The 25,233-nt window shown below is 38.0% G+C and overlaps 1 protein-coding gene across 1 annotated transcript; it reads left to right on the forward strand.

Moving 5' to 3' along the window:
• The first annotated feature begins 1,494 nt into the window (after nucleotides 1–1,494).
• On the forward strand, nucleotides 1,495–25,167 carry LOC143386234 (uncharacterized protein C8orf34-like). Its single transcript, XM_076841458.1, has 3 exons — nucleotides 1,495–1,628; nucleotides 8,862–9,034; nucleotides 25,106–25,167. Exons 1-3 carry the CDS (start codon nucleotides 1,515–1,517, stop codon nucleotides 25,131–25,133), a joined length of 315 nt encoding a protein of 104 aa, XP_076697573.1. The 5' UTR covers nucleotides 1,495–1,514; the 3' UTR covers nucleotides 25,134–25,167.
• Nucleotides 25,168–25,233: the final 66 nt, after the last annotated feature.

Raw genomic sequence — 25,233 nt, forward strand, 5'->3', positions numbered from 1 at the left:
GTTGCTTTCCCGCCCCTCCCCTAAGCCAAATTCCTTAATTGCAGGTGAGGATATAATTTTGGTCTCCTGCCAGGTCTTGTGACTGACAGAAACCATGACTTATTTCTCCAGCAGGGAAAGAAGGCTGCCTGCTGCCCCCTTTAAAAACCCATTAATCTTCACTGATACTATTTTTGTTCTTCCTGACCCAGCCCAAACTTCCCATTTTTCAATCAGAGGTGACCCGTATGCCAAGTGACCAGCGCCAGGGTTGTGTCAGAAATGCAAGGGTGTCTGGGAGGAGGGTTGGAGTCTCACATGCAGGCTAAATGGATGATTTGGGGTGTGTCCTGTCCTGCTCACAGGGAGGGTAGGTGACACTCAGGCCAGAGCCTCCAGCCTGAGGCTGAGGCCCTGCAGTGGTTGTCCCAGGCAGGGATGCATGGTGCCCTCTGCTGTCCAGTGCATGGAGTGGCAGCATCTGACCCACAAGGGGCCTATCCAGGGTGTCGGGCCTCTGCCAAGAAAAGTCTGAATCAGGACCAGCCTGGACACCAGCAGGGAGGTTTTGTATTGCATGACCTTGTGCCATCCCCACAGTTTAACCACACTGGGACCTGCACAGCCATCCCTGTTGTTAGGCCAGGTGGATGACCTAGCTGCACATCCACTGTGAGATGCTCCCTGCCCACGGAGATCCCATGGGTTGTTGTAAGCAAGTCTGTGAAGCCTGATAATGGCCTGTGCCCCTCCACCTCCCCTGGATTCTGTCCTTCAACAACCTCACATGGCTGGACAAGGAGAGCCTGGCCAAGCTGGGCAGTTTGAGCATCCTGTGCCTCAGCCACAACTCCATCAGCCACATCACCAAAGGCGCCTTCAAGGGACTCAAGAACCTGCACATCTTGTATGGCATTCACTGTGGGAGTGACCAAGCGATGGGGTCCTGGGCAGGAGAGCAGAAGAGGGCAGAGCCGGCCCCTAAAGGCCAGTGCAGTGCCAGAACCTTGAGCAACTGGTGACCAACGAGCATGCAGGAGGGGTGTGGTCTTAGTCAAGAACAGGGACACAGCACAGTTTGGGAACAGGAACCTTTATGACCAGAGATCAGCCATCTTCTGAAAAGCTTGCCACGCTGATGGAAGCCCTCAGGTGGGATTATGCCATGTCTAGAGAACCAAGCAGACCACAGCACTGAGGCCCCAGAGTGAGTGTGCTGTCTCTTGATCTCTTGCAGAGACCCCGTCCTTGGTGGTACCCTTGGAAGACCTCGTGATGTCTGTGGGGGAGATGGTGGCCCTCCAGTGCAATGACTGGCAGCCCCTCCCCCCGCATCACCTGGCTCAAGGGGAACTGCCTCCTGAGCCTCACCGACAGGCACCACTTCACCTCCGACAACCAGCTGCTGGTGGTCCAGAACGTGGTGGTGGAGGACGCGGGCCAGTACACCTGCGAGATGTCCAACACCCTGGGCACGGAGCCCGCTCACAGCCAGCTGAGCATCTTGCCCACGCCTGGCTGCAGGAAGGACCACCATGGCATCTTCACCATTACCGTGGTGTGCAGCATTGTTCTTATGTCGCTGGTGTGGGTGTGCATCATCTACCAAACCAGGAAGAAGAGCGAGGAGTACAGTGTCACCAACACAGGTGAGCACGGTGGCCGTTCATTTCCAGGGCAGGAGAAGCCAGGTCCACACTCTTCAAGAGCTCTCATGCTCTGGGAACACCAGGACCTCTGGGAATGTGGTTCTGGAGAACTGAACCCTTGGTCTTGCGGACACTGGGTTCATAGTCAGGGCAGAGCCAGAAATGGAGCTGCCTTGGGGCTAGGGCTGGGGCTCAGTGGTAGTGCACTTGCCTGGCATGAGTGAGGCACTGGGTTTGATCCTCAGCATAGCATATAAATAGATAAACTAAAGGTCTATTGACAAGTAAAAAAAAAAAAAAAGAACTTCCTGCTGATGTCCTCCTCATAAACGGAGGTGGATTGTCCTTGAAGCATCACAGTGCTGTGGATTTATTAGTTCTGTCTCCCTTCCTGTCACTCTTCCCTGTCTTTTGTGGTCTCACATGCTTTTGACCTGGGCTCAGGTTCAGCTCGGGTCTGGGAGGGCCTCCTACCTGCACCAACTCCTGGTCTCTGCGCAGACTCGATGGCTGTTGCCAGGGGATCCTGTTCGGGGCCTGACAGTGAATGCGCATCTGCATCTGTTGTCACCGCAATCCTAAATATTTCATTGTCTTATCTCCTTGAAGATGAAACTATTATGCCACCAGATGTTCCAAGCTACCTCTCTTCTCAGGGGACCCTTTCTGACTGGTGAGAAACCTCAATAAGGACTGAGGGTGGCCATTGGGCCAACAAGCACATCGAGAGCAACAGTAAGGCCTCTGACACAGTGAGATGGAGCTCTATCTAGGTGACTGTCCTCCGTAGGTGGAGATGGCCTCTAGCTCCCTATTCAGGTGTCTGGCGTTAGGTAGGAGGGAGCATCAGGTGAACGAGGCAGCTGCTGGCCCAGGCCTCTGTTGTTCAGCTCAGTCCTGGTCTGTGCAAGCTCTGCAGAGGTTTCAACATCCTGTCTCTCCAGAAGGTCACCATCTGGGCTTAGCAGTAAGCCTCCCAGTTCGATAAGTTAGGATCACTGTCAGAAACAGCTGAAGGGAAACCCCAGGCCCTGAAACCAAGCCCTGCTTCCACAGTTGGCCCTTGGTATCTGTGGGTTCGATTCTCTACACACTAGAAATATCCAGGGCGGAGAAGGTGATGCACATGCAGCCTTCTTTTCCTTGTCATTATTCCCCCAAAACACAGTCCAATAGCTGTGCACACAAAGTTACATTCTACTAGTCACAATGCTTAATCTAGGGTGACTTACATGGGACAGTGTATTCAGGTTATGTGCAAATGGTGTGTTGTTATATACAAGGGACTTGAGCATCCCTGGATTTTGGGATCTGTGTGGGGGCTCTGGCACCATGAAGGTACCAAGGGATGCGAGTGCAGCGGCAGTGCCAAGACCTGCTCTGTATTCCATACTCACAGGGAAAGCTCTCTGCAGGGGCCGCTGTTTCAGTTGGTGGGAGATTGTGAGCGCTTGCTGAGCTGAAGGCCGGGCCTGAGAGAGCTGGTCCTCTAACATGGCTGCAGATGCTCAAAGAGTGCTTGCTGGGAAAATGGTACTAGAAAACAGGCCCATTGCCAGCTTCGTGGTGGCACAGTAGTAACTCACACTGATAGAGAGACTACAGCAGCAGCCCCACCCGTCCTGCTCCTCAAACTCACTGAGACCTCCTCTGCAGTTTCTAACCTGGGGAGTCTGTTGCAGGTGTGTGTCTGAGAGACGCGGGCCTCTTCCCAAAGGTTACATCCACAGCATCATGCACAGGCAGCCCAAGCTCTGTGTTAGATACAGTAAAGAGCCCTGGAAAGTGTCAGAAAAAGCCACTGGGACACCTGGTCCACCTACAATGGGCAGGTGATGCTTCCACCAGGAAAAGTAGTGTCTTTTTGAAATCAAGATCTGGGTTGACCCACTCACTAAATGAAGAGGGGAGATGCCTACATTTCCATCTAGCACTCTCTAAATTGGGTATTTAGTATATAAACAGGAAGCTCTTGCCTGGTGCCCTTTTAATTCTAGAGGAGTGTGTCTCTTAGTTACTATTTATGGTACAGTAAACCTGAGCAAGAATTTTCCAGAATAATAAGCAACATAGGGGGTTTTAGTATCTGTTCACCAGGGCTGTTTTGAGGTTAAATTTCTAATAGTTCAGAAAACTCTTAACCCTGCATGGTACCTAATTGTTGGGGTTTTTCTTTTTTCTTTTTTTTTCCTCTGATCACAGTAGCGTGACTACAGTCACTAAGTACAAGATTAGCTTAATCTGGGGCATGTGAGCAAGAGGGACCCCATCTCCACTAATGGTGTGGCATGTGCCCAGCCTTTTCTGTGAAGGTCTTTTGGGAAGGGGCGTTTGCAGGCCGGGGGCAGGACCCCCACTTGGGTGCAGGTGGGTGGCCTGTTCTGTGGGGGTGTCTCTGACCTGGCCCATCTCTCCTTCAGAACCCAGTGGCCCTCTTGGGTGCAGTGACTGCAATGCTGATGTGGACAGTTACTCCAAGGAACAGGCCCCCCACCCTCAGCCCACATGCAGGGACAGCACACAGCCAAGTGCACTATGTGGCCAGGATCCCAGCCAGGGCGACCAAGGAGTCTCTCCACATCATCCTCGCAGTGGGGCCAGGGACAGGTCCCTCTACCCCAGCAAACAATAGAATGCCGACATCCTTGAGGAAGCCGGCGGTGTCCCTAGATGGAAAAGGTGATCCCTTACTGTCCTCCTGGCCTCCCTGGCAGCTACACTAGCTGCCACAGCTGGTCATGCTGGAACTTGGCTCTCACGGCCTTCTCTTTCCCCAGGGGGCTTTGCCTGTACTCTATAGTGAGGCTGTGTGATGCGGACCCCGCAGACCTTCAGCCCTGCCCTGTGTGCCCTTCAGGCAGCACGGAGCTCCCAGACGCCTCCTTGGCCTTTCCTGCAGGTTGCTGTTTCCTTGGAGGGGGGTTAGGAATAGTTCTGGTGCCTTAGTGCATGGTGGGAATTTAGAGACAAAAAAGACATTTGTTTCCTGGGGTTCCTGGTGGGTTAGGAAGGACGGGGAGTCCTTGGTGTTGTGTGCTCTTCGCAGTTACATTTAGCCTGCGTTGGTGGCTCCTGCAATGTGTCTTTGCCATGAGGGGCTTTTCCCTGGAGGCTTGCTTCTTTGAGGGATGAAGTGAAGGTTGCTAATCCACCACAAGACATGAGTTAGGACGGTAGGCCTTTCTCCCTTCTCTGAAGCTCACTTTTTCTTAAAAGCAAATGTCATCTTGTCCATGTCGCCGGATTGTTAGCTGAGGCTTTTTATTAAGGCAAAGGCTGCTGGTGTTGGTACCTGTGGATTTTTCAATAGTGACGTTTTAATTCTGCCAATATAATAGTACATTGGGGGTAAAAAAGATCAAGTTCTCACCTTCCAGGGCTAGCTCATGTCTACTGAGGAGCCTGAGCAGGCCCATCCATGCCCTCCCTTCACATAGACGGGACTGGGTGTGGACTACATAAGATTTAGCCCTAGACCTGGGTGTGTTTGCACTTTTGAGACCTGTAGCTAACTGTCTTGTGAGTGCCAATGTGTAATTCACTGAAAATTACATTGAAACAAATAAGGTCCTTAAAAAAATCTCAAAGTACATTTCTTTAGCCAAAAAGCTGAAGGGAGATATTAGCCAAATGGCTACCTATGTCATATGTTCCTGTCAGAGGTCATCATTGTTCCAGAGGTCATCATTGATCCATTGTTTTGTCCTCAACAGTTAACTGATATATGTTACTTCCACAAAATATGTGAATTTGCTGCTTCTGAGAGGCAATGTGAAAGAGGAAGTATTACTTTTATGTACAAATTTATTTATTTATAGAAATTTTTGTACAATGTACATTGAAAACGTAAAATATTGAAGTGTCTAACAAACGGCACTGAAGTGTCTTTAATAAAGGTTCATTTATAAGTGTTGAGCAAATGGCAGGAATGAAAATTGGGATATATGGTGTCCGTAGGGAGACAACAAATGGCTTCTTTTGGCTAGAAAATGTATGTGCAAAGCAGGTTTGCAGGTTAGAATCATGCAACTTATTCAGTAAATATTTATTAAGCATTTGCTAGACACTTAAGCATAGGATACCATGGTAAGCATGATAGAAAAGTTCTCTTAGGGAAACTGTTAGTCTATTAGGGCAGGGATATTAGTTAAGAGCTATGATAAGGACCACATGGTAAGATCTAGATCAAGTTTCAAGATAAATTGTCTTTGAGGAAATACTGTTTAAGCTGAAACCTGATGGTTGAATACATATCAACTAAGCACTGCTTGGAAAACAGTCTACCTTCTCTAATACTCTAATGTCCAAATCCTGTTAACCAAATTGTGCATTATGTGTTCAGTTGTCAATACAAATGAGTTACTGGTACTCTAAGCAATTGAAATTGGCATGAAAAAGAAGTATATTTTCCATTCTTGGTCTAGAAGATACCATGCCAAATATAGCATGACATTTCTTCATTTATAAATGCAAAAAAAGATAATGATTTTAAACATCTTACAACAGCAATTTGTTTCTTCACTCAAGCTTAAACAAATTTTGATAGAATAAGTTCAGTTTTTAACATAATATATGTCACTTGGATGGTAAAATAGCATCCAATTATATGTTCAGTATCTGATGAGAGTCCAGAGGTAGGATGGTATATATTTTAAGTTGTGGGTTTCTGTAGCAAGATTTGCCAACTGGAGTATATAATGAAATATGTAATGAGATAAGCCTAATGGATTTACAGGAAAAGTAGAATTGATGAAGAGGTCTAGGCTCAATAGAAAAAAAGATGAAAGGTCAGAGAATTGCTGATAGAGTGTGCAAAAAGGGAGCTGCCCAAAAACTGAAGAGAAGACAATGAGTGACAAACATCACCAAAGAAAGTGGGTAAGGAATGAGGTACTGAAATATAAAGCATCAGAAAAGGGATAGTTTGGGGGATGGCAGGTTTTAGGGTGTGGCCATAGGAGTAGATGGATGAAAGAAACGGAGAAAAGCAAGTAACTGTGATTGTATCTTGACATGGGTGGAAGATGGTGAGGTTTAGTGGTGCTGTCAAAGCTTTAAGTCATGTGTGAATATTTTCAAAAATCTGAAAATTACCCCAGTTGGGGATCAAATGGGAAGTAAATTTCAGTAACAGGGTATATGCAAGAATCTGATTTAATAATCAGCCTACAATCCCCTATAGAAGGAGGAACAAGGAATTGCTTAGAAGTGATGGAATGCAGACAGGATGCAGCTCTGGCTTAATCAAAAAGAGGTGGCCATACTTCAGGCAAGGACTTGTGAGCCTGGGGTGGACAGATTGAGTATGAGGTGGAGTTCAGTGGAATAAAATGGGAAGAAATAGCTAGGGGCTCAAAAGAACAAAGATTTGGAAACACAAGTCCTTGGTTGAGAATAATAGAAATGGAAAAGGAACTGCACAGGCTCAGGCTAATGAAAATGGTGATTAAAGCCAGGGATAAAGGTCTTGATGGTAGTTGATTTTCAAACTCTTTCTAGAGCTTGAATGTTAAAATGTTTCCCTATTGATGCAGACAGGAGTACTCAGCTCTATAAGCCAGACAATGATCTCTGCCCAGTGGCCCGGGTTCGATCCTCAGCACCACATACAAACAAAGATGTTGTGTCCGCCGAGAACTAAAAAATAAATATTAAAAAATTCTCTCTCTTTCTCCCTCCCCCACTCTCTCTCTCTCCCACTCTCTCTTTAAAAAAAAAGTTACACACTCTTATTAAATATTTTTTAAGAGAGAGTGAGAGAGGAGAGAGAGAGAGACAGAGAGAGAGAGAATTTTTTTAATATTTATTTTTTTTAGTTCTCGGCGGACACAACATCTTTGTTTGTATGTGGTGCTGAGGATCGAACCCAGGCCGCACGCATGCCAGGCGAGCGCGCTACCGCCTGAGCCACATCCCCAGCCCACACACTCTTATTAAAGTACATCTACTATGTTTCATAGGCTAAAACAGTATTTAGGTATCCAACTACCTTTTATTACTTATTCACACTTGGAGAAATTATTATCAAATATTATCTACATCATTCCTTATATGCTTCTTTTGAAATTATATTTGATAAATTCTTATCAAATATTATCTACATTATTTTTTATATGCTGCTTTTGAAATTATATTTATCTACACATTGTATTACATATATGATATTATTATTTTTGTTGTATCATGTATTGGATTTATATATTTGTGAATTGTAAAGACTCAGAACACAAGATCTACATTTTCAAAATTGTTCAAGACACTTCTAATACTAAAACTTATCATTAGACATAATTTAAATAAAGCATGTGTTTCTGAGATCAAACTATTTTCAAAATCACCAGATTATATTTATCATAAAATGTTGAAAAGACATGGAAATACCAAATCAAAAGTTTAAGATCACCCTCAATTCTTCCCTTCAAATAAAACCTTTATAAAACTTTGGTTTTACTCAATGTTTTGCCTAGTAAAGAGCAGCTTTTTGCACATACTAAGAATCAATGGACATTAGAAAATGAATGAATGATGGGTGTCAATCCATGTGCATTCTAAACGAAAATTAGATCAATGTATATGTATTTCTTTTTAACTTGTCCTTTTTTCACTTAAAATATCCCTAGCAATTACATATATTCAGTATCTTCATGCAATACAATTTTTATAGCTGAATCATGTTCAAGTCATTCAATTGAATGAGTTACCTCATTTTAAATCTATGAGAAGAGATTAACATTTTTTGAATTAGTATGACATACCTCTACTGGATCTTTAAAAGTCCAGGAGTCTTCACAATTGGAGATGATGTGTCCATCTGGCCCTATTGCCTCTTCACTTTGTCTGTTGACCCCAACCCAATTTCTTCCAGAGAAATTATGTACTATTTCCAGGAGTGACACCACGCTCTCAATTTGTGGGCCCTAAAGCACCCTCCTCCTTCCACCAGGAATGCTAGTCCTACTCCTCATCTGAGAACACATGTGTAACCTTCCAAATCCAAATCCAAGATTTTACTACTAAATCCTGTATCACAGTGATCCTCAGGAATCAGCATAAACCACACAGAACAAGAAGTTGAGTAGAGATGAGGAGAACTGAAGTTTTAGGTCAATTCAGGAGAAAGAAAAGAACATTTTGGTTTGAGTGAGCAGCCAACCCTCTAGACAGGGTTATTTTCCTGTTGTCCATGAACAAGAAAAAGCCATCTAAAGCAGCACATTCTTTTCTTCTCTTAAGGAAACAATGGAATTCAGTTCCTCTCTTCTGAGGCCCCCAGTGATTGGAGAATGGATTGGTAGAGAAGAAAACGATGCTGATCCACTAGCTGCTGGAATTCTGCAGCCCCCAGTTTCAAGAAGTAAAAATGACCAATGGGAAAGTGAAGACAGTGGCTCTAGCCCTGCAGGAAGGTAAGCAGAGATGCCTTCCGGGATTCTATGACTAAAAGATGAATGGAAAATAAACCCAAGTGCAGGATTTTGATGAGATACCTCATAGTAATTTTATATAGAAAAACTGGTAAGCTTTGTGTGGGATAAAACATTTAGCTAGATTTAATTTTACCATGATGTGTGTGTGTGTGTGTGTGTGTGTGTGTGTGTGTGTGTGTGTATGCTTCAAAACATCACATCACACATAATAAGTACATAGTTTTACATGTCAACTTAGAGTGTCATTAGGCTTGCTCTTGGTTTGGGTGTTTTTCTTCACATCTAGGTGGTTACCATCTTTTTTGCTACTAAAACCAAAAGGGAAAATAGTTTCAAGGTTATAAGCTGTTAGTCAAGACCAACTATAACACTGGGCAGCAAGTGGCTGGCTGTTAAGACTTGGAGAGGGGATTCCTGAGGTATTAGAATGATGTAATTCATCATCAGGAAGAAAAAAACTTAAATGCATAATATAGTGTAAGAAGTAGATTAAATGTGAAATATAAGAAAATAGAAATCTTGCTTTAGAACTATTTAGGTTTATAGTTGAAAACTATGATTCAATATAATTATCCATAATATTTAATTTTTAAAACTATTCTAAACTTGCAAGTACATATAACTCTTACTCAGAGCCCTGATGCCCAAATGGTGGCAGATTTGCCTTAAGCATCCTTATTCTGGTACAAGTGGAGTAATGTTGAAATGTCCAGATCATATTTATTAGGTAGAGCATATTCAAGATTATCTTGTTTTTGTTGTTGTTGTTTTTGTAATATCATTTTGAGAGTGCAACTCAAAGTAAAATGAAAACTTCAAGGAAGTTGAGGTGGAAAGCATTATGGGAAGCGTGGCTGACACGAAATTGAGAAAACATTTAAATATTCATAATTAAAATGTACCAGAAACTTGTAATAGGAACTTTCTATGTCATTATCTGACCACCACAAAAACCTTGCTCCTATGCATAAATCAGCCACACTAAATTTGTATTGCCTCTGTTAAATTTAGCAGCAGCCCATAAATACTTTTTTCCTCAAAGAGAAAACCATTTTCTACATGTAATAGCTTTCAGAGTTTCTTTGCTTTGACTTATAACTTGGGTGGAGGGAAAGAAGTTCAAAATACTCATTAATGTGCTTCAGACATATATAAAATTGATTCTATTTCCATGAGAAATAACTTTTAAATAATATAAATAGTTGAAGTGTCTTATGTAAGGAGGAGAAAAACATTTTTAAAAATCCATTTATCTTCTTCTGTGAAACGCCAGATCAATTTCACCTATCAATGAGGGTAATTTTATTTTTAATATAAGACTTATAACACCCACTAGACCTTTATCTTTATTCATTGGTAGATATTTAGTTCTTAAATGTAAAATAGAGAAATGTCAGCTTTCATTTTATTTTTATTTAATCATAATAATAATCATGGCTATCTCACTGCTTCTATGTTCTTCCTTGCTTCAGTGAGGAAGCTCTTATTCTCTTTGGAATGCTGAATAAAGGGGAATCCTAATTGAATCATTTTCTGCAATCCTAATTGAATACCTTCCTCTGAAACTCATTATTACTAGTAGTAGTATTAGGGATTGAAACCAGGGGTGCTTATCCACTGAGGCTCATCCCCATTCTTCTTTTATTTATTTATTTTTTTAAAATTTTGAGACAGGGTCTCCTGAAGTGGCTCAGGGCCTTATTAAGTTACTGAGGTTGGCTTTGAACTTGCAACCCTCCTGTCTCAGCCTCCTGAGTCATTGAGATTACAGGCATGCAGTCTATGAAGAGCTTTCAAATATTTGTCTTGGAAAGTTGCTTTCACTTTTATTTTTCTTTGTGTTTAAGTTATGGGTTCAGACATACTTATGAATATAAGAAAGTGGTGAAATTCTACCTTGATGTTCCATTAGAGCAGAAAAAATATCTGAAATACATGTAGAGAACAGTGGTAAATTCTGTTAGAAACTACATTTCTCCCTTTTTTCTAATTCAAGACAGAATTCCTATGTTTTTGCTACTAGCTCACACAGAATTCAGCTTGATTTGGATGAATAAGAAAGTGATGTAGACAACTTTTTAATGGATGTAGAGTCTGTACCTATAATATTAGTCTTTCCCCTTAAATAGTAATGAACATGTACAATAATTTAGCCTTATTAAACATTAGCAGGCTGAATGATATTCTAGACTCCTCAAAGAAAATTTGATTTTCAAGCCTGACTTCATCCATTTTTCTTTCTCCCACTGGGGCTTGCATATGGTTGTTGTCGATAAGCTTCTGTTAAAGGAGTGATGGAGGTAAGGACTGTTACTAGACATCTGCAAGGTAAAACTTATTCACCAGCTTATTAACTTATTGTCTATCTTTAGTTGTTGCCCATATCCCTTGCACATTTTTTCCTACATCTATTGTTCATATTTTTCTCTGAATTGTTGTTATTACAATACTCCATATTTAGCAAGTAGCCAACTTTCCCTTTCATGCAGAATGATAGAAACATAACAGGCTGAATTGTCACTCTTAAAGAGAATTAAATAGATGTTATACTAAACCTTGAGAGTCTTATGGGTAGAAACTTACCTGAAATATTTTCCTAGAGAATTTTTTAAAATAATGTATTTCAATTAAACTTTTTTCCTTAGCCCCCCTCCCCCAAGTATGGCATTGTACAAAAAGGTTCAACAATTTTGAAATGTGTAACTGACACCTCTAATGGTTCAGTGCTGGTTAAAGTGAAGGCAGTTGCAAGGGTACTATGGGGAAACTAACAGAAAAGAACAGGAGACACTAATATGACATCCATGACCCCTAGCCAGTCTCTGGATGGGACTTAAGAGCTCTGTAAATCTCTTAAATTCCATGCAAAATTTTGTATTTTGTGTTGATGGACTTTTTCCACCTATTCTTTCTTTGACTTTCAAATTCATAATTGAGAGAGCTTTAAAAAAAGAAATTAAAAAACCCCTAAACAAGAGAAGAAAGGGTGTTTATAAAAGTGAGGGGGATGTGTTGGGGAATGCTTCAAGACTTCCTGTGTTTGTCAGATACCACCTATTACAGACTAGCTGTAGCTTGTCTGGACAGTTAGTCGGAAAGCATATATACCTACTGCACATGAAGAGTTATAAAAAATAATCACATGTTAACAAAAATAAATGTAAACAAAAATTTTCATAATCTTATATAATCTTACTTTAAACCATCTTAATTAGACATTGCAATAGCTATGTAATGAATTTCCTAAAATAACTTGTTAAATCTTAATGTTAATTTGTAAATAGGCTCATCAAGCCTTGAAAACCTAATGAGGCTCCTTTGAAGCTGAACCACCTTACTAAAACAAGAATAATATCCATAAATATTATAGATCTGGTGAAATGGCTTTGTAACTTAGCACTGCTATTTGATTTTAAACATGCCATATAATTAATCTAAATCTTATTATTTAAAAATATAGGTTAAATGTCTCTATAGAAACTAAATTTTCTTCCTGTTAAGAAGTTTCCCTTTCTTTAAAGTTCAAAATGACTTCTGATATGCCAGTGAATAAAGCTAGGAAATGCTCCCTTTCCAGAGAAATAGACCAGGCAACTTACAAATGTGTGACATAAATTTAAGAGGTATTAGGTCATATGATGGGAAATGAAGCAGGATAAGAAGAACAAAGCAGATCAAAGAGAGGGTACTCTTTTACATGCAAAGAAATTGCCCTACTACTGTCATATTTTGATTATTGTGGACATCATACAAAAAATGTAAAAAACAACAAAGAAAAGTCAAACTTAAGTAATTTAGATATACTCTAACATGAAAATTTTAAGGGTATAAAATATTGATTAATAGTGGTAAATCTGTCAAAGAAATCCAAAAGAGAAGCCTTAATATCCAAAATATACAAAATTTGTACCTCATGACTAATAAATTTGTTTTAAAACTAGAAATATAAAGCACACACTTATTCCAGAATATCAATGAATTTATTTTCATATGGCTTAAAATTTATTTTAAGGTGTTTAGCAATACATTAATTTATTTGAGTAGAAAACCATGTTATTTTGCAAAACACAGTACTAGTTATCCATAGACTTCATGTGTGTTAAGCAACATTTGAGGCTTACTCCATATCTAGGTCTTCCAGACCTGTGCTATATTAATGTCAACACCATGTGTTTTCATGAGATTAAAAAAATACTTGCTTCAACCCTCCTGAAATCATCTTGATAATTGCAGGTTGATGCATAGAAGTTATGCATTTATAATCTAACTTTTATTCTTCATCTTCAACATTACTATCTATGTGTTTTTTTTTCTTCTTTTTAGTATCAATCTTCCTATTTACCTGGATTTTCTTATCTCTCATGTTGAAGACATATGGATCCCTTTAATTTTGAATTTATTTAATGTGTTTGTAAGAGGGAAAAAAGTAGTTCAAAAAGAAAAAAGTCAACTTGCTAAATATTTATTGAACATTAATAGCAGATAATGTGCTAGATACTGGGTAAGAGTAATGTGAAAGAAAAAAAATACTGTATTCAAAACATTTGCTTCTTTAACATTCAGGAAATGAGAAAGAAAGAGGGAAAGAAAGTAAGGAAAAGAAAAAGAAGAGTCTTACTTCTGCAATTCAGCTCCCACACTGCTAGGCACATAATAAGCATTTAATAAGTGAACATTCACTAAATTGATTATAAAACATAGTATTTAGCTTTTTTAAGCTCTTCTACATAAAAACCTAAGTACAACAGCTAAGCATGAAACTTTATGATCTCTTCAACTCCCTGGGCTTTAATATGAAGGCAGCCACTTAATTTCTAATTGTAGTTAAGAAAAGAGATAGATTCTTTCTCAAATGCCATGAAGGTGCACTCTACAAGCTCAAGAGTTAGTTCTCGAGAGACATCATCCAGATTTCTACCACACAGAGACAATGGGCCAGATTAAATGAATTTTACCAATCTGTGCTCAGGGACAGAGCATGATGCAGAGTGGAGCAAGGTTGGAAACACGGGAGAGACTGGAGACAGGAGGTGGGATATGTGGAGGAGCTGGAAGGGGTTTCACCAGAACTGATAGGCCCACGAGGGCTGAGGTAGGGGAGGTTGGCCACTAAATTTAAACTTTTATGTTTTCATTTAATCCAGTTTTGAAGTTACCCTTCTAAACCAAAGCAAAATGATTCTTTGAATATATTAACACCAAATGGAAATATTGACTGCTGCTTTTTTTCATAAGGTCTCCCAAAATGTTCCCTTTCTTGTTATGTTGGAAGCCATGCAAATCTTCAGGATGCCACCTGGTGTTCTTTGAACACATGATCTATTAAATTACCACTTAGAGACTGCTCTGTGCATTCTATCTTGATTCACTTTATCTTTTTTTATAATCAACTTTTTAATTTATATATGACAGTGGAATGCATTACAATTCTTATTACACATATATAGCACAGTTTTTCATTTCTCTGATTGTATACAAAGCATATTCACACCAATTCGTGTCTTCATACATGTACTTTGCATAATAACATCCATCACATTTCACCATTGTTTCTAACCTCCTATTGCCTCCTTTCCCCTCCCACCCCTCTGCCCTATCTAGAATTTGTCTATTCCTCCAATGCTTCCTCTCCCTATCCCACTATGATCAGCTTCCTTATATCAGAGAAAACATTCAACATTTGGTTTCTTGGGATTGGCTAACTTCACTTAGCATAATCTTCTCTAACTCCATCCATTTACCTGAAAATGCAATGATTTTATTCTCTTTTATTGCTGAGTAATATTCTGTTTTGTACGTATGCCACATTTTTTAATCCATTCATCTACTGAAGGGTATTTAATTTGGTTCCACAGTTTAGCTATTGTGAATTGTGCTGATGTAACATTGATGTGGCTGTGTCCCTTTAGTATACTGTTTTTAAGTCCTTTGGGAATAGACTGAGGAGAGGGATAGCTGGGTCAAATTGTGGTTTCATTCCCAATTTTCCAAGAAATCTCCATATTACTTTCCATATTGGCTATACCAGTTTGCAGTCCCACCAGCAGTGTATGAGTGTATCATTTTTTCCCACATCCTCACCAACACTTATTGTTCTTTGTCTTCACAATAGCTGACATTCTGACTGGAATGAGATGAAATCTAAGATTTGCTTTATCTTTATGAAAGCATTATTATTATCCTTATTGTAGCAATGAGGAAACCAAGTCCCAGAGTGTTTGTTTCTCTGTTCCAAGGTTGGTTACCGGACTCTCTTGGTCCAAATTCTGTGCCCTTAAATGATTTACAGCCTCTCTCTGCACAAGAGTTCCAGGACTGAGAGCTGGAAAAGGGAGGGCCAGAGGAAGGCTCTGAGAACCCTTAGATGCTCTTCGAAAGACCTCAGTCCTCTCTTCCTTTTATTTCACTCAACACTGCTCTCTGCATTCTGGCTGCCCACAACATTGTGCTCTCGTGCTCTCTCACTCGCTCTCTCTCTCTCTCTCTCTCTTATTAATTATTTAATTAAATCTTAATTAGGTATATATGATAGCAGAACACATTTTGATTCATTGTATATAATTGCATCACAACTTTTCATTTCTCTGGTTGTACACAATATAGCGTTGCACCTTATATGCAGTCATACATGCACTTAGGGTAGTGATGTCCATCTCATTCCAACATCTTTCCTTCCCCCATACCCCCACCCTACCCCACCTTCCCCTGTGCCCAAAGTTTCTCCATTTTTCTCATGCTCTCCCCTCCATTATGCATCAGCATCCACTCATCAGAGAGAACATTTGGCCTTTAGTTTTTTGGGATTGGCTTATTTTGCTTAGCATGATATTCTCCAACTTCATCCATTTACCTGCAAATGCCATTATTTTATTTTTTAATGCTGAGTACTATTCCGTTGTGTATATATATACCACACTTTATCCATTCATCTATTGAAGGACATCTAGATTAGTTCCATAGTTCAGCTATTGTGAATTGAGCTGCTGTAAACATTAATGTGGCCACATTACCATAGTATGCCATTTGTAAGTCCTTTGGGTATAAGCCAAGAGTGGGATACCTGGTGAAATGCTGGTTCCATTCCAAGTTTTCTAAGGAATCTCCAAACTGCTTTCCAGTTTGGTAGCACCAATGTGCAGTCCCACCAGCAATGTATGAGTGTGTCTTTTTTTCCACATCCTCACCAACACTGTTGTTTGTATTCTTGATAACTGCCATTCTGACTGGCGCGAGATGAAATCTTAGAGTAGTTTTGATTTCCATTTCTCTAGCTGCTAGAGATGTTAAACTTTTTTATATATTTATTGATCAATTATGTATCATCTTCTGAGAAGTGTCTGTTCAGCTCTTTAGCTCATTTATTGATTGGGTTGTTTGCTTTTTTGAGTTCTGATCCTGGAGATTAATGCTCTATCAGACTTGCATGTGGCAAAAATTTGCTCCCAAAAGGTAGGCTCCCTATTCACCTTGTTGATTGTTTCTTTTGCTGAGAAGAAGGTTTTTATTTTGAGGCTATTTTCTTGTAATTATGCTATTTTTTGCTTCTTTGATCTTCAGCCTGTGGGGCCAGAGAAGAGGCAGGACCAGTCTTTGCTTCTCTGCTGCTTACAGATTTTGATCTATCAATTTACCTGCCACACCACCACCCCTCAAAAAAATTCTCCCTAGAATTGTGGCTTCCAGAATATCATGTTTTCAGCCTGATCTTCATCCACATGTTCTTGAAGCCATGCTTGACCATCCCCTGGTCTTTTCCCCTTCCCACTTAGGCACTTTCCCTAAATCCTTATCTTCCTGGTGAAATCAATATAAACATCAGTGATTCTTTCCCAAATCTGATCCCTCCTTTCCTTCACCTGCTCTTTATTATTGGTTTTGAATTCCACCTTGTCTGACCCACTCATTCGCTCTATCATATCCTGGACCCTCTCATTATCATTATCTGCCATTGCTATTGTCAATTTTAGGTATCTCACCCTCTCTCAGCCTTTGTCCTTGTTCATTCCTTCTGGCACCCAACTTTTGAGTGTGCCAAGTTTCCATCCTGATAATTTTTGATTGTGTTAAATTTCCATTGCTCCTGACCCACCACCTGGTTCCTTGTTTTTCTCCTTATTCAGCTTTTGTCCATGGCCCACTATTGTAGTCAGTCTCTTAAAGATACCTTCAACTCACTAGACTCTCGTTTCCTTTGTCTTAGTTTCCTTTTAACAATCCAATTCTTCTTTCTGTGGTGAAACCAGCAAAGGCTGGAGAACCTGTGGCTCCACTGGCTGGCGTCACTGAACTCATGACCTCCCAAATGCAGGTGCACGCTGGAGCTGCTTGGCAAAGTTGTTGCCAGTGGCTGAAGAATCCACATATCCACTTTCCTCAGAAATGATTTCACGTCTTCACTTCTCTCCTCAAATCCCAAACTCTTCTCCTCCTCTTCTTCTCTAATGATGATGCTGCTTTCTGTTTCATGGAGGAAATAGGTTCAAAGACTCTTCCTCCACAATCACCCTCCCAGCACCATGGGTGGGCTTATTTCACCTGTGCCCAAATGGGTGCAGCCCACACTCCCACCCAAAACAAGCCCCTCACTTAGTTCTAGATGCGTAGTCTCAGCCACTATGCAAGCTGCTTATTCCCTGTGTCTGCCTCTATTCTCTCTGCTAGATCATTCCCATCACCATAAAACTCTGATGGGATGCCTCTCTACAAAAGGAAGCCTCCTTCCTGGCCACAGCTGTCAATGCTCTGTTTTTCATTGTTCTTACAGCCAGGCTCCTCACTGCCATTATTTTCTGTTCACTATCCCCCTCTACTTGTAATCTTTTCCCAAAAGAATTTTATTTCCACCATCTGTTGAAACCACCTTTATCAATGTCAACCAGAAGGCTTTTAATGTCTCCCATTGTCATTCCAATGACTTAACTTCTGCCTTCTGAAATTCCAGCATCAAGACTCATCAATGCTCATCAAGGCTCAGCCCCCACCTAACAGCAGCATTTGGGAACCTATCAATTGTGTGTTCTGATGTGTTCCTCACAGTCCTTATCTGTAATTATGAAATTCAAGCTGCTCAGAAAACTGAAATGGTTTTCATAACTCATGACAGCAAAACCAGATCTGAACACCGTAGATTCTTTATTTAACCTACTCAGTGGTGATGCTGATACATAACGACATAGAGAACTACTGTAATTGATAGCAAAGTCAAGCCTCAGACCCTCCTTGGAGGTGTCACATAAAATACAGTTTATGCAGCTGAGCACATCCAGCCCCAAGGAATCTAGAAAAACAGTTATGGACCTGGAGTAGAAATCTAAGATTACATTCAGGAAGATAAATTTATTTGTAACTAGGCATGTTTTGATCATATATTAGCTTTACAAAACAATGTTATTTTATGGGAATGAAAATAAACATTGGCGTTATGTTTATTTGTATCAAATAACATCTTTAAGATAGTATATATCTTAATTTTGCATAAAACATGTAATTTCTAGTTATTGTATATAATTTAGGTAGATAATAATAAATAAACTTGTCAGAATCTTCATAAAACACCTGCTTCAAACAGTATTACTTGGAGAATTATTATTTATTAATAAAGGGGAAAATATCTATAGAACTATAATTGAATTTTTGCATAAAAACAAAGTAATTTTATTAAGCATATGATATTATTCAATAAAATATTTTGTTGTCATTTAAGTTTACAGTATAAAATGCAAAATCAAAATGAGAACTTCAGTTGCTCTATTCAACAAGCATATTAATCTAGCTACTTTCCATAGTGCTACAAATATTAGCCCTTTTAAGTTGTCAAATTGTCTATATAATAGGCAATACTATAATCTACATTACAGACAATGAAAGCAAGAAAAGAAATCTTGTATATATAGAATATCTTTTCATATGTCTTAGTGAAGCATATTTATATTTTGCTCCTGTATAAATTTCTCTTATTTATTCATTTATTGTGGCATAAGGGATTGAACCCAGGGCCTTGTGCATGCTAGGCAAATGCTGTACCACTGAAATACACCCCTAACTCCCCAACACATAGGTAGTTTTTAAATTGAGCCTCACTTTGGAAAATCATGTTTTCAAAAGAAGAAAATGAAATTTTATTTTAGAGAGTTAGCCATCTGTAACACAATGTGTTTTTAATTCAGTGATATCAGTTTTTCCATATAAATATTTTAAATAATTTCTGATTTTTTTTGTGACAAGATACTACTATATTTAACTGGAAAGAGAAAAATAATGTAATACTTTGAAAGCTTCACATAAGTTTTACATATAAAATATGGAGTCCCAGGGAGAAAAAGAAATGTTCTAAAAATAGTTTTTTTCTAAATCACATATCTTGATTTAAAGTGTCAATGGTAGTAAAGTACTTTCATTATAATAAATGATGCATGTCTCCATATTTATACTTCAGAGGTGTTACATAGTCAATAATGGTAGGTTCAAAATGGTTCCTGGTATAATAACTGCTTTAGTTCCACCATTAGGGAAACTGTATAGTGGCATTTTTACTACATGCAATTAATAATATTTCTTTTTTTTTTTTGCATTTTAAAGCAATTAACTCTTTCTCCTTCCCTCTAAATCATTAGTGTTGTAGATGTGCCAGATGTAGTCACAGTATCTACATTCAACTTCCATTCAACATTCAATAAACATTTACTGAGCATTTATGTGCTAGGCTGGGTTTGGTCCCAGGGATATAAAAATAAAATAATAATTGTCTGTTTGCAGGAAATTTGCACTCAAAGCACTCAAACTAAAAATGTAAATACATCACTCTAGTGGTGTTTTCTACCTGCAATAATTGGGCTAACACCCACTTGCATATAAAGGTGACATTTAATCCAGAAGTGAGGGACAGTGATCAGAGAATGTGTCTTAGACATGCTGATGCCCCTGGTTAGTCCTGAAGGACAAGTAGGAATAAGATTATTGGGTGTCGTGTTGTCATTACTCCTGTAGGTTTGTTCACAGAGATATGGGCTCTTCTGTGACGGGTCCTCTGTTTTGGTCAGTAACAGTGAGGGGGGATGAGACCAAGGGATTCTTAAATGAGACACAGGTTACTTCTCAGTGCTGGTATCTCCTACATCTCAACTGCTCTGTTATGACATTTCTTGTTTTCCAACTAGAGGATTGGGTTTTGGAGAATATGTAATGATAAGCAATTCATAATTGTCCTTTGTTAATTCTTTTTTTTTTTTCATTTAGACAGTTTAGTCTGTGTACTGAGCAAGTTTAATATTTCAGTTTGGACTTTCTCTTTGTAATTCCACACATCTCAGCATAGGTTTGTGGTGGAATAATAATGTTGGTTTCTAAGTTATAAAGTTTCCCTGTGATGTACATTTTCTTAGTTTTGAAACTGTTTGTAGAGTAACATGCAAAATACAAATGTTAAGTTCTTGAAAATTTATGTGATATCAAATTTTAGGTCATAGGACTATTGTAAGATGCAAGAGAGACATTTGGTATTTCAAATATCTTCTTGAATCTATGATATGTTGTAGAATGAGTATGCTAAAACTTATGTGTTTTTAAGGGTTTAACTTGTTATGTATATCAGGCTATAACTGGCTAAAATTTAATTTATCATGCATGGGAAGCACTCTGTAAACCTTATGAGGTAATGCATAAGTCAAAGGTATAATTATTACCTAATATTAATATAAACAATGATTATTCCTCAATAAAATAGGTTGATATAAAGGGAAACATTTTTTACTTGTACTAGTAGATATTAGTAAAAGTGGTGATTCTTATTTCAGCCATGAAAATATCTAGCATTGTTAATATATTATTGATTAATAGTTAATTACTCAGTTGTTTAATTGTATATATGTGGATTTCTTTTTTAACTGTTTTAGGTATATGAAAATATTATATATGGCATCTATAATTTTTAAAATAGAATAAGTGTTCTCTGTAAGATTGTTTTAAATACTGTCTATAAATGCATAGTACAAAAGTAGGTTAATGTAATATTAATGCTACCTATCAGGTAATAAAATAGCCAAACTTGTAGAATTTTAATACACAACAGTTTTAAACACCTTGGAAATTGATTCTGTAATTATGAGACATTGAATAATATATCTGACATGTAACATCAAACCATGTAGTTCTCAACCACAAATGCAAAACATTATTAAATATTTATGTTGGCAATTAATGGCCACAATGAGTAAAATATTTTACTAAGAATTTTTCTTAAAAATTATTAAAATCTAGACAGGCATGGTGGTGCATGCCCATAATCCCAGTGATTCAAGAGGCTGAGGTAGGACAATCACAAGTTCAAAGACATCCTCAGCAACTTAGAAAGACCCTAAGCAACTTAGTGAGACCTTATCTCAAACTATAAAAAAAATAGAAAGGGCTAGGGATGTGGCTCAGTGGTTAAGTGCCTCTGGGTTCAATGCCTGGTACCAATTTTTAAAAAAAGATGTATTGAAATCAGTTTTTTTTGAAAATATGGTGAAAAGGTGTCATGATAGAAAAAAAGTAATTTATAAAAATTATATTTATTCCATTCTTCTTAAAGAAAATTTTGAGGGGCTTTATTAGTTTAAAAGATTTTTCAGTTTGTAAATATGAGCCCATTTTTATTACATTGCATGAATTTATCATCTTATTTTAGTTGAAACTCAAATAGCTATTATGTGTTTGATTTTTTCCATGTGATTTATTCTGATTTTTATTCATTTTTTAAATCCTCAGAATTATATTTGACAGATAACTAGCTTTCTACAGATTTTATTATGAAAGATTACTTGTAAAAATTTTTAGGCTTTCTTATAATTGGTGCTGAGGCATATATCTAATAGTCACATTCCAGAGATGTGTAAAAATTAAAACATTAGTCATGCTTTATGCTTTCCATCCTTAGCTCATAATTATATAAAACTAAAATTATATTGCCAACCCAAATAAAGTTATTACAAACAGATATCACTTGTTTTAAAATGAGTAATCATGAACAGTTTATAATTATACTGATTATTTTGCTGAATGTCGTCATTGAATTTCTGTAACCTCAATATCATGCCAAATTTTGTAAAATAAAAACTTAATTTGTTAGAGGGACTCAGTACCTTAAGGCATTCTTTTGGCAAATTGTTTTACATCCTGATCAACCTTCTAGAAAAAGGATATTCACTGTTGTTTTTTTTAAATCAAAGACCCCTGAAAACAAAAAGCTCCCCATCCTTGCAAATTAAGAACACACGTTTTACCTAGTGAAAAATGAATGCTTTTTCTCAATGATATCAAAATACAAAAAGGAAGGGGACCCTAAATGTTTTCTGAAAAATTATCTATGTATGTATGTATGTATCTATCTATCTATGTGTGTATCTATCTATCTACGTATCTATCTATCTATCTGTCTATAATTTAAGGTATATAGAACACTCTGAAATACAGAGTACCATACAAATGCACTTTTGTCAATTTTTTTTTCTTTTGAGTATTGATGAATAGAACTCTCGGGATGACAAAAAATTGTCACTTTAAAATGAGGATTAAAAGATTCTTGACAAAAGTCTGAAAATTTTAAAAAATTAAATCTGTGTATCCTTCAATATTGTCCATAAGATTGCTTAAAATACTATATGTAAAGTTATTCAATACAATACAAAAATGATTTAATATAGAATTAGTACATAGTGGAGAATAACATACCCCAACATGTGTTGTTTTAAGATATAACAATTTTTTTAAGAACCACTGAAGTTAGTGCTCTAAATCTCAGATACTGATAAAATAACTTCCCAATTACCTCAATCTGAGTAGGTCTCATCTTGAAATATATGATATTCTAAAAAATTCCAGTAATTATTGTGACTGTTGATGACCACAGTTAACCAGATTATTGAAAATCTACACATGTATTTTTTTTTTACTTTTCACTAAATCAATCTGCATAGTTGAAAAAAAATAGGACTTTATGATGATGTATGAAAACATCTTTCACATGCTAAATACTGTTTTATCCTGGTAAGCCTGTGTTTTACAGTAACAGTCCTGTGAAATGTTCCTCACTACACAGTTTTCACTTATGTTTCTGAATCCTAACTTCAGCTGTTTTTTGTGCCATCTCTGCCTGCACAAATTCCAAATGAGTGCAGGTTGAAGTGTGGCCTTTGAGGAGCTGAACATGGCCCTGTGTTTGCCTTGCTATAATCCAATGATGACATTTGAGAAAATCCATTCAAACACATTCATTCAGCAAGTATAATGCACCTGGACTGAATCTTCTAAATCTATGAGGCAAAATACATCTTTTTTTTTCCTTTAAAAATTAATTACCAGGGCTGGGGTTGTGGCTCAGAGGTAGAGCATTTGCCTAGCATGCGTGAGGCACTGGATTTGATCCTCAGCTCCACACAAATATAAAATGTGTCCACCTATAACTAAAAAAATAAATATTAAAAAATTAATTCTCAGGTATCTCATTATAATGACAGGAAACTAATACATATCCTGCATCTCCAAGAGTTTCTTCTGCAAAACACACATGATTGTTATCCATCCTCTGGTCACTGACTTCAACTCTGAACTCAACTGCTTACTATATGATATTGACCAAGTTAATTACATATATTTGCCTTGGGTTTCCCATCTATAAAATACAAATAATAATATCTATTGCATGGTGTTGCTCTTAGGAATAAATAAGTTCATAAGGATTCAAACTTAAATAACTGCCTGTCACCTAGCACAATACTCTATTATCATTTATAATTATAACCACTTGAGGTCACAATTTTCTATTCACAAGAAAAAAAATCCTTGTTTTTAAGTTGGCAAAGTTCTATACAAGCCAGTCTCTCTACTTCTCATTAAAAGAAAACATATTTGACCTTGAACCATCAAGAACTGAAAAGCAGGAACCAATCCAAGTTAAAGCAAAATGCAGGAATGAACCAGATCCATGACATGAATCTTTCATTTATTGAAAATTTAAGATGGCAGCATTTAAAAAGATTTCATGTGACTCCTAAAGGTTCAAAATTCTCTGTAATTTTTTCCCCCTGTGGTCCAGGACTGGTCAAGCATGAAGTTTCCTGGAAGCTTCTTAGTTTTCTTTTGCCCACACCATCCCACCTCAGTGCCTGGGAATAAGTTAGCATCCAGCCACCATGGTGAGATCCATGTAATACAATAATGCAGCCAGTGGAAAAGTTAAGAACCCATCAAGTCCTGAAGATATTTTCTTGTGTTTCAGCATCTATTCGGTAACATTTTGTTATCGAGTGTTATGGGAACCCAAACAATGTTCTAAGCCACGTGCCAAATGCAGTTCAAGTTCCTAAGATGTTATAAGTAATAGTAAATGCATTTACTAAGTTTTTGAAAGTTTTTTATTCTCTATAATGTGAAAAAATATTTTCACGATCATTAGATTAGTCAGAGTTTATTTAAGTGCATATTTGTGCACAATGTACTATTTAAGCTAGAAGAATTACTGTAGACTCAGAACATAAATCTCTAAAACTAAACATAGAAGATAATATGGATTTTCCTTTTTAGACTGTCAAAAGGCCTGCACATTTTCTGGTTTTATTTTTCTTCTTCTTCTCCTCCTTTCTTAAAGAAAACCTTCCTTGGTTTTGCTTCAAACTATTATATTTGGTTGTTGACATATTTTCAACTTGAGTTCGAACTTCATTATTTAGATGGGAATATCCAGAAATCATTTGCAGAGAATTATAATACATGAACATTAAAACATTCCAGTGATCCTTTGCAAATCTCCTACAAAGGAACTTTTAGTTATATTTTTAGTACACATATTGAAGGGGAGTGTCTCTAATATGCTTTTGGTCATCTCTTCATTTGCATTAATATAAGCAAAAATTTCCTATTCCCTAGAATAATAAACAACAACAAAAAAACCTTCAGGGGTCCAGAGATCTAACAGTCAGATGTATCACTGCCATGCTGGGTACTTTGTGTTGGGGGGCATATGTGATACTATTTTTTGACAAAAAATAGTATAATATATGTTATTCTATGTTGCAGATGTTGGGGAAGAATCCTGAAGCTATAATACACACCATGAAGGAGTTGGAACATCCTTTGAGGTATTTATAGTCAAGTAAGAAATACAGTATGCAGTGTGTGTGTGTGTGTGTGTGTGTGTAGACACA

The sequence above is a fragment of the Callospermophilus lateralis genome, unplaced genomic scaffold, assembly GCF_048772815.1.
Source record: "Callospermophilus lateralis isolate mCalLat2 unplaced genomic scaffold, mCalLat2.hap1 Scaffold_107, whole genome shotgun sequence".
NCBI lineage: Eukaryota > Metazoa > Chordata > Mammalia > Rodentia > Sciuridae > Callospermophilus > Callospermophilus lateralis.

Coding starts and splice junctions, on each gene's coding strand:
- LOC143386234 (XM_076841458.1), top strand. CDS start 1,515: ATGGCATCTTCACCATTACCGTGGTGTGCAGCATTGTTCTTATGTCGC. Junction 1,629..8,861: donor GTACAGTGTCACCAACACAG/GTGAGCACGGTG, acceptor TCTTCTCTTAAG/GAAACAATGGAATTCAGTTC. Junction 9,035..25,105: donor GGCTCTAGCCCTGCAGGAAG/GTAAGCAGAGAT, acceptor TCTATGTTGCAG/ATGTTGGGGAAGAATCCTGA.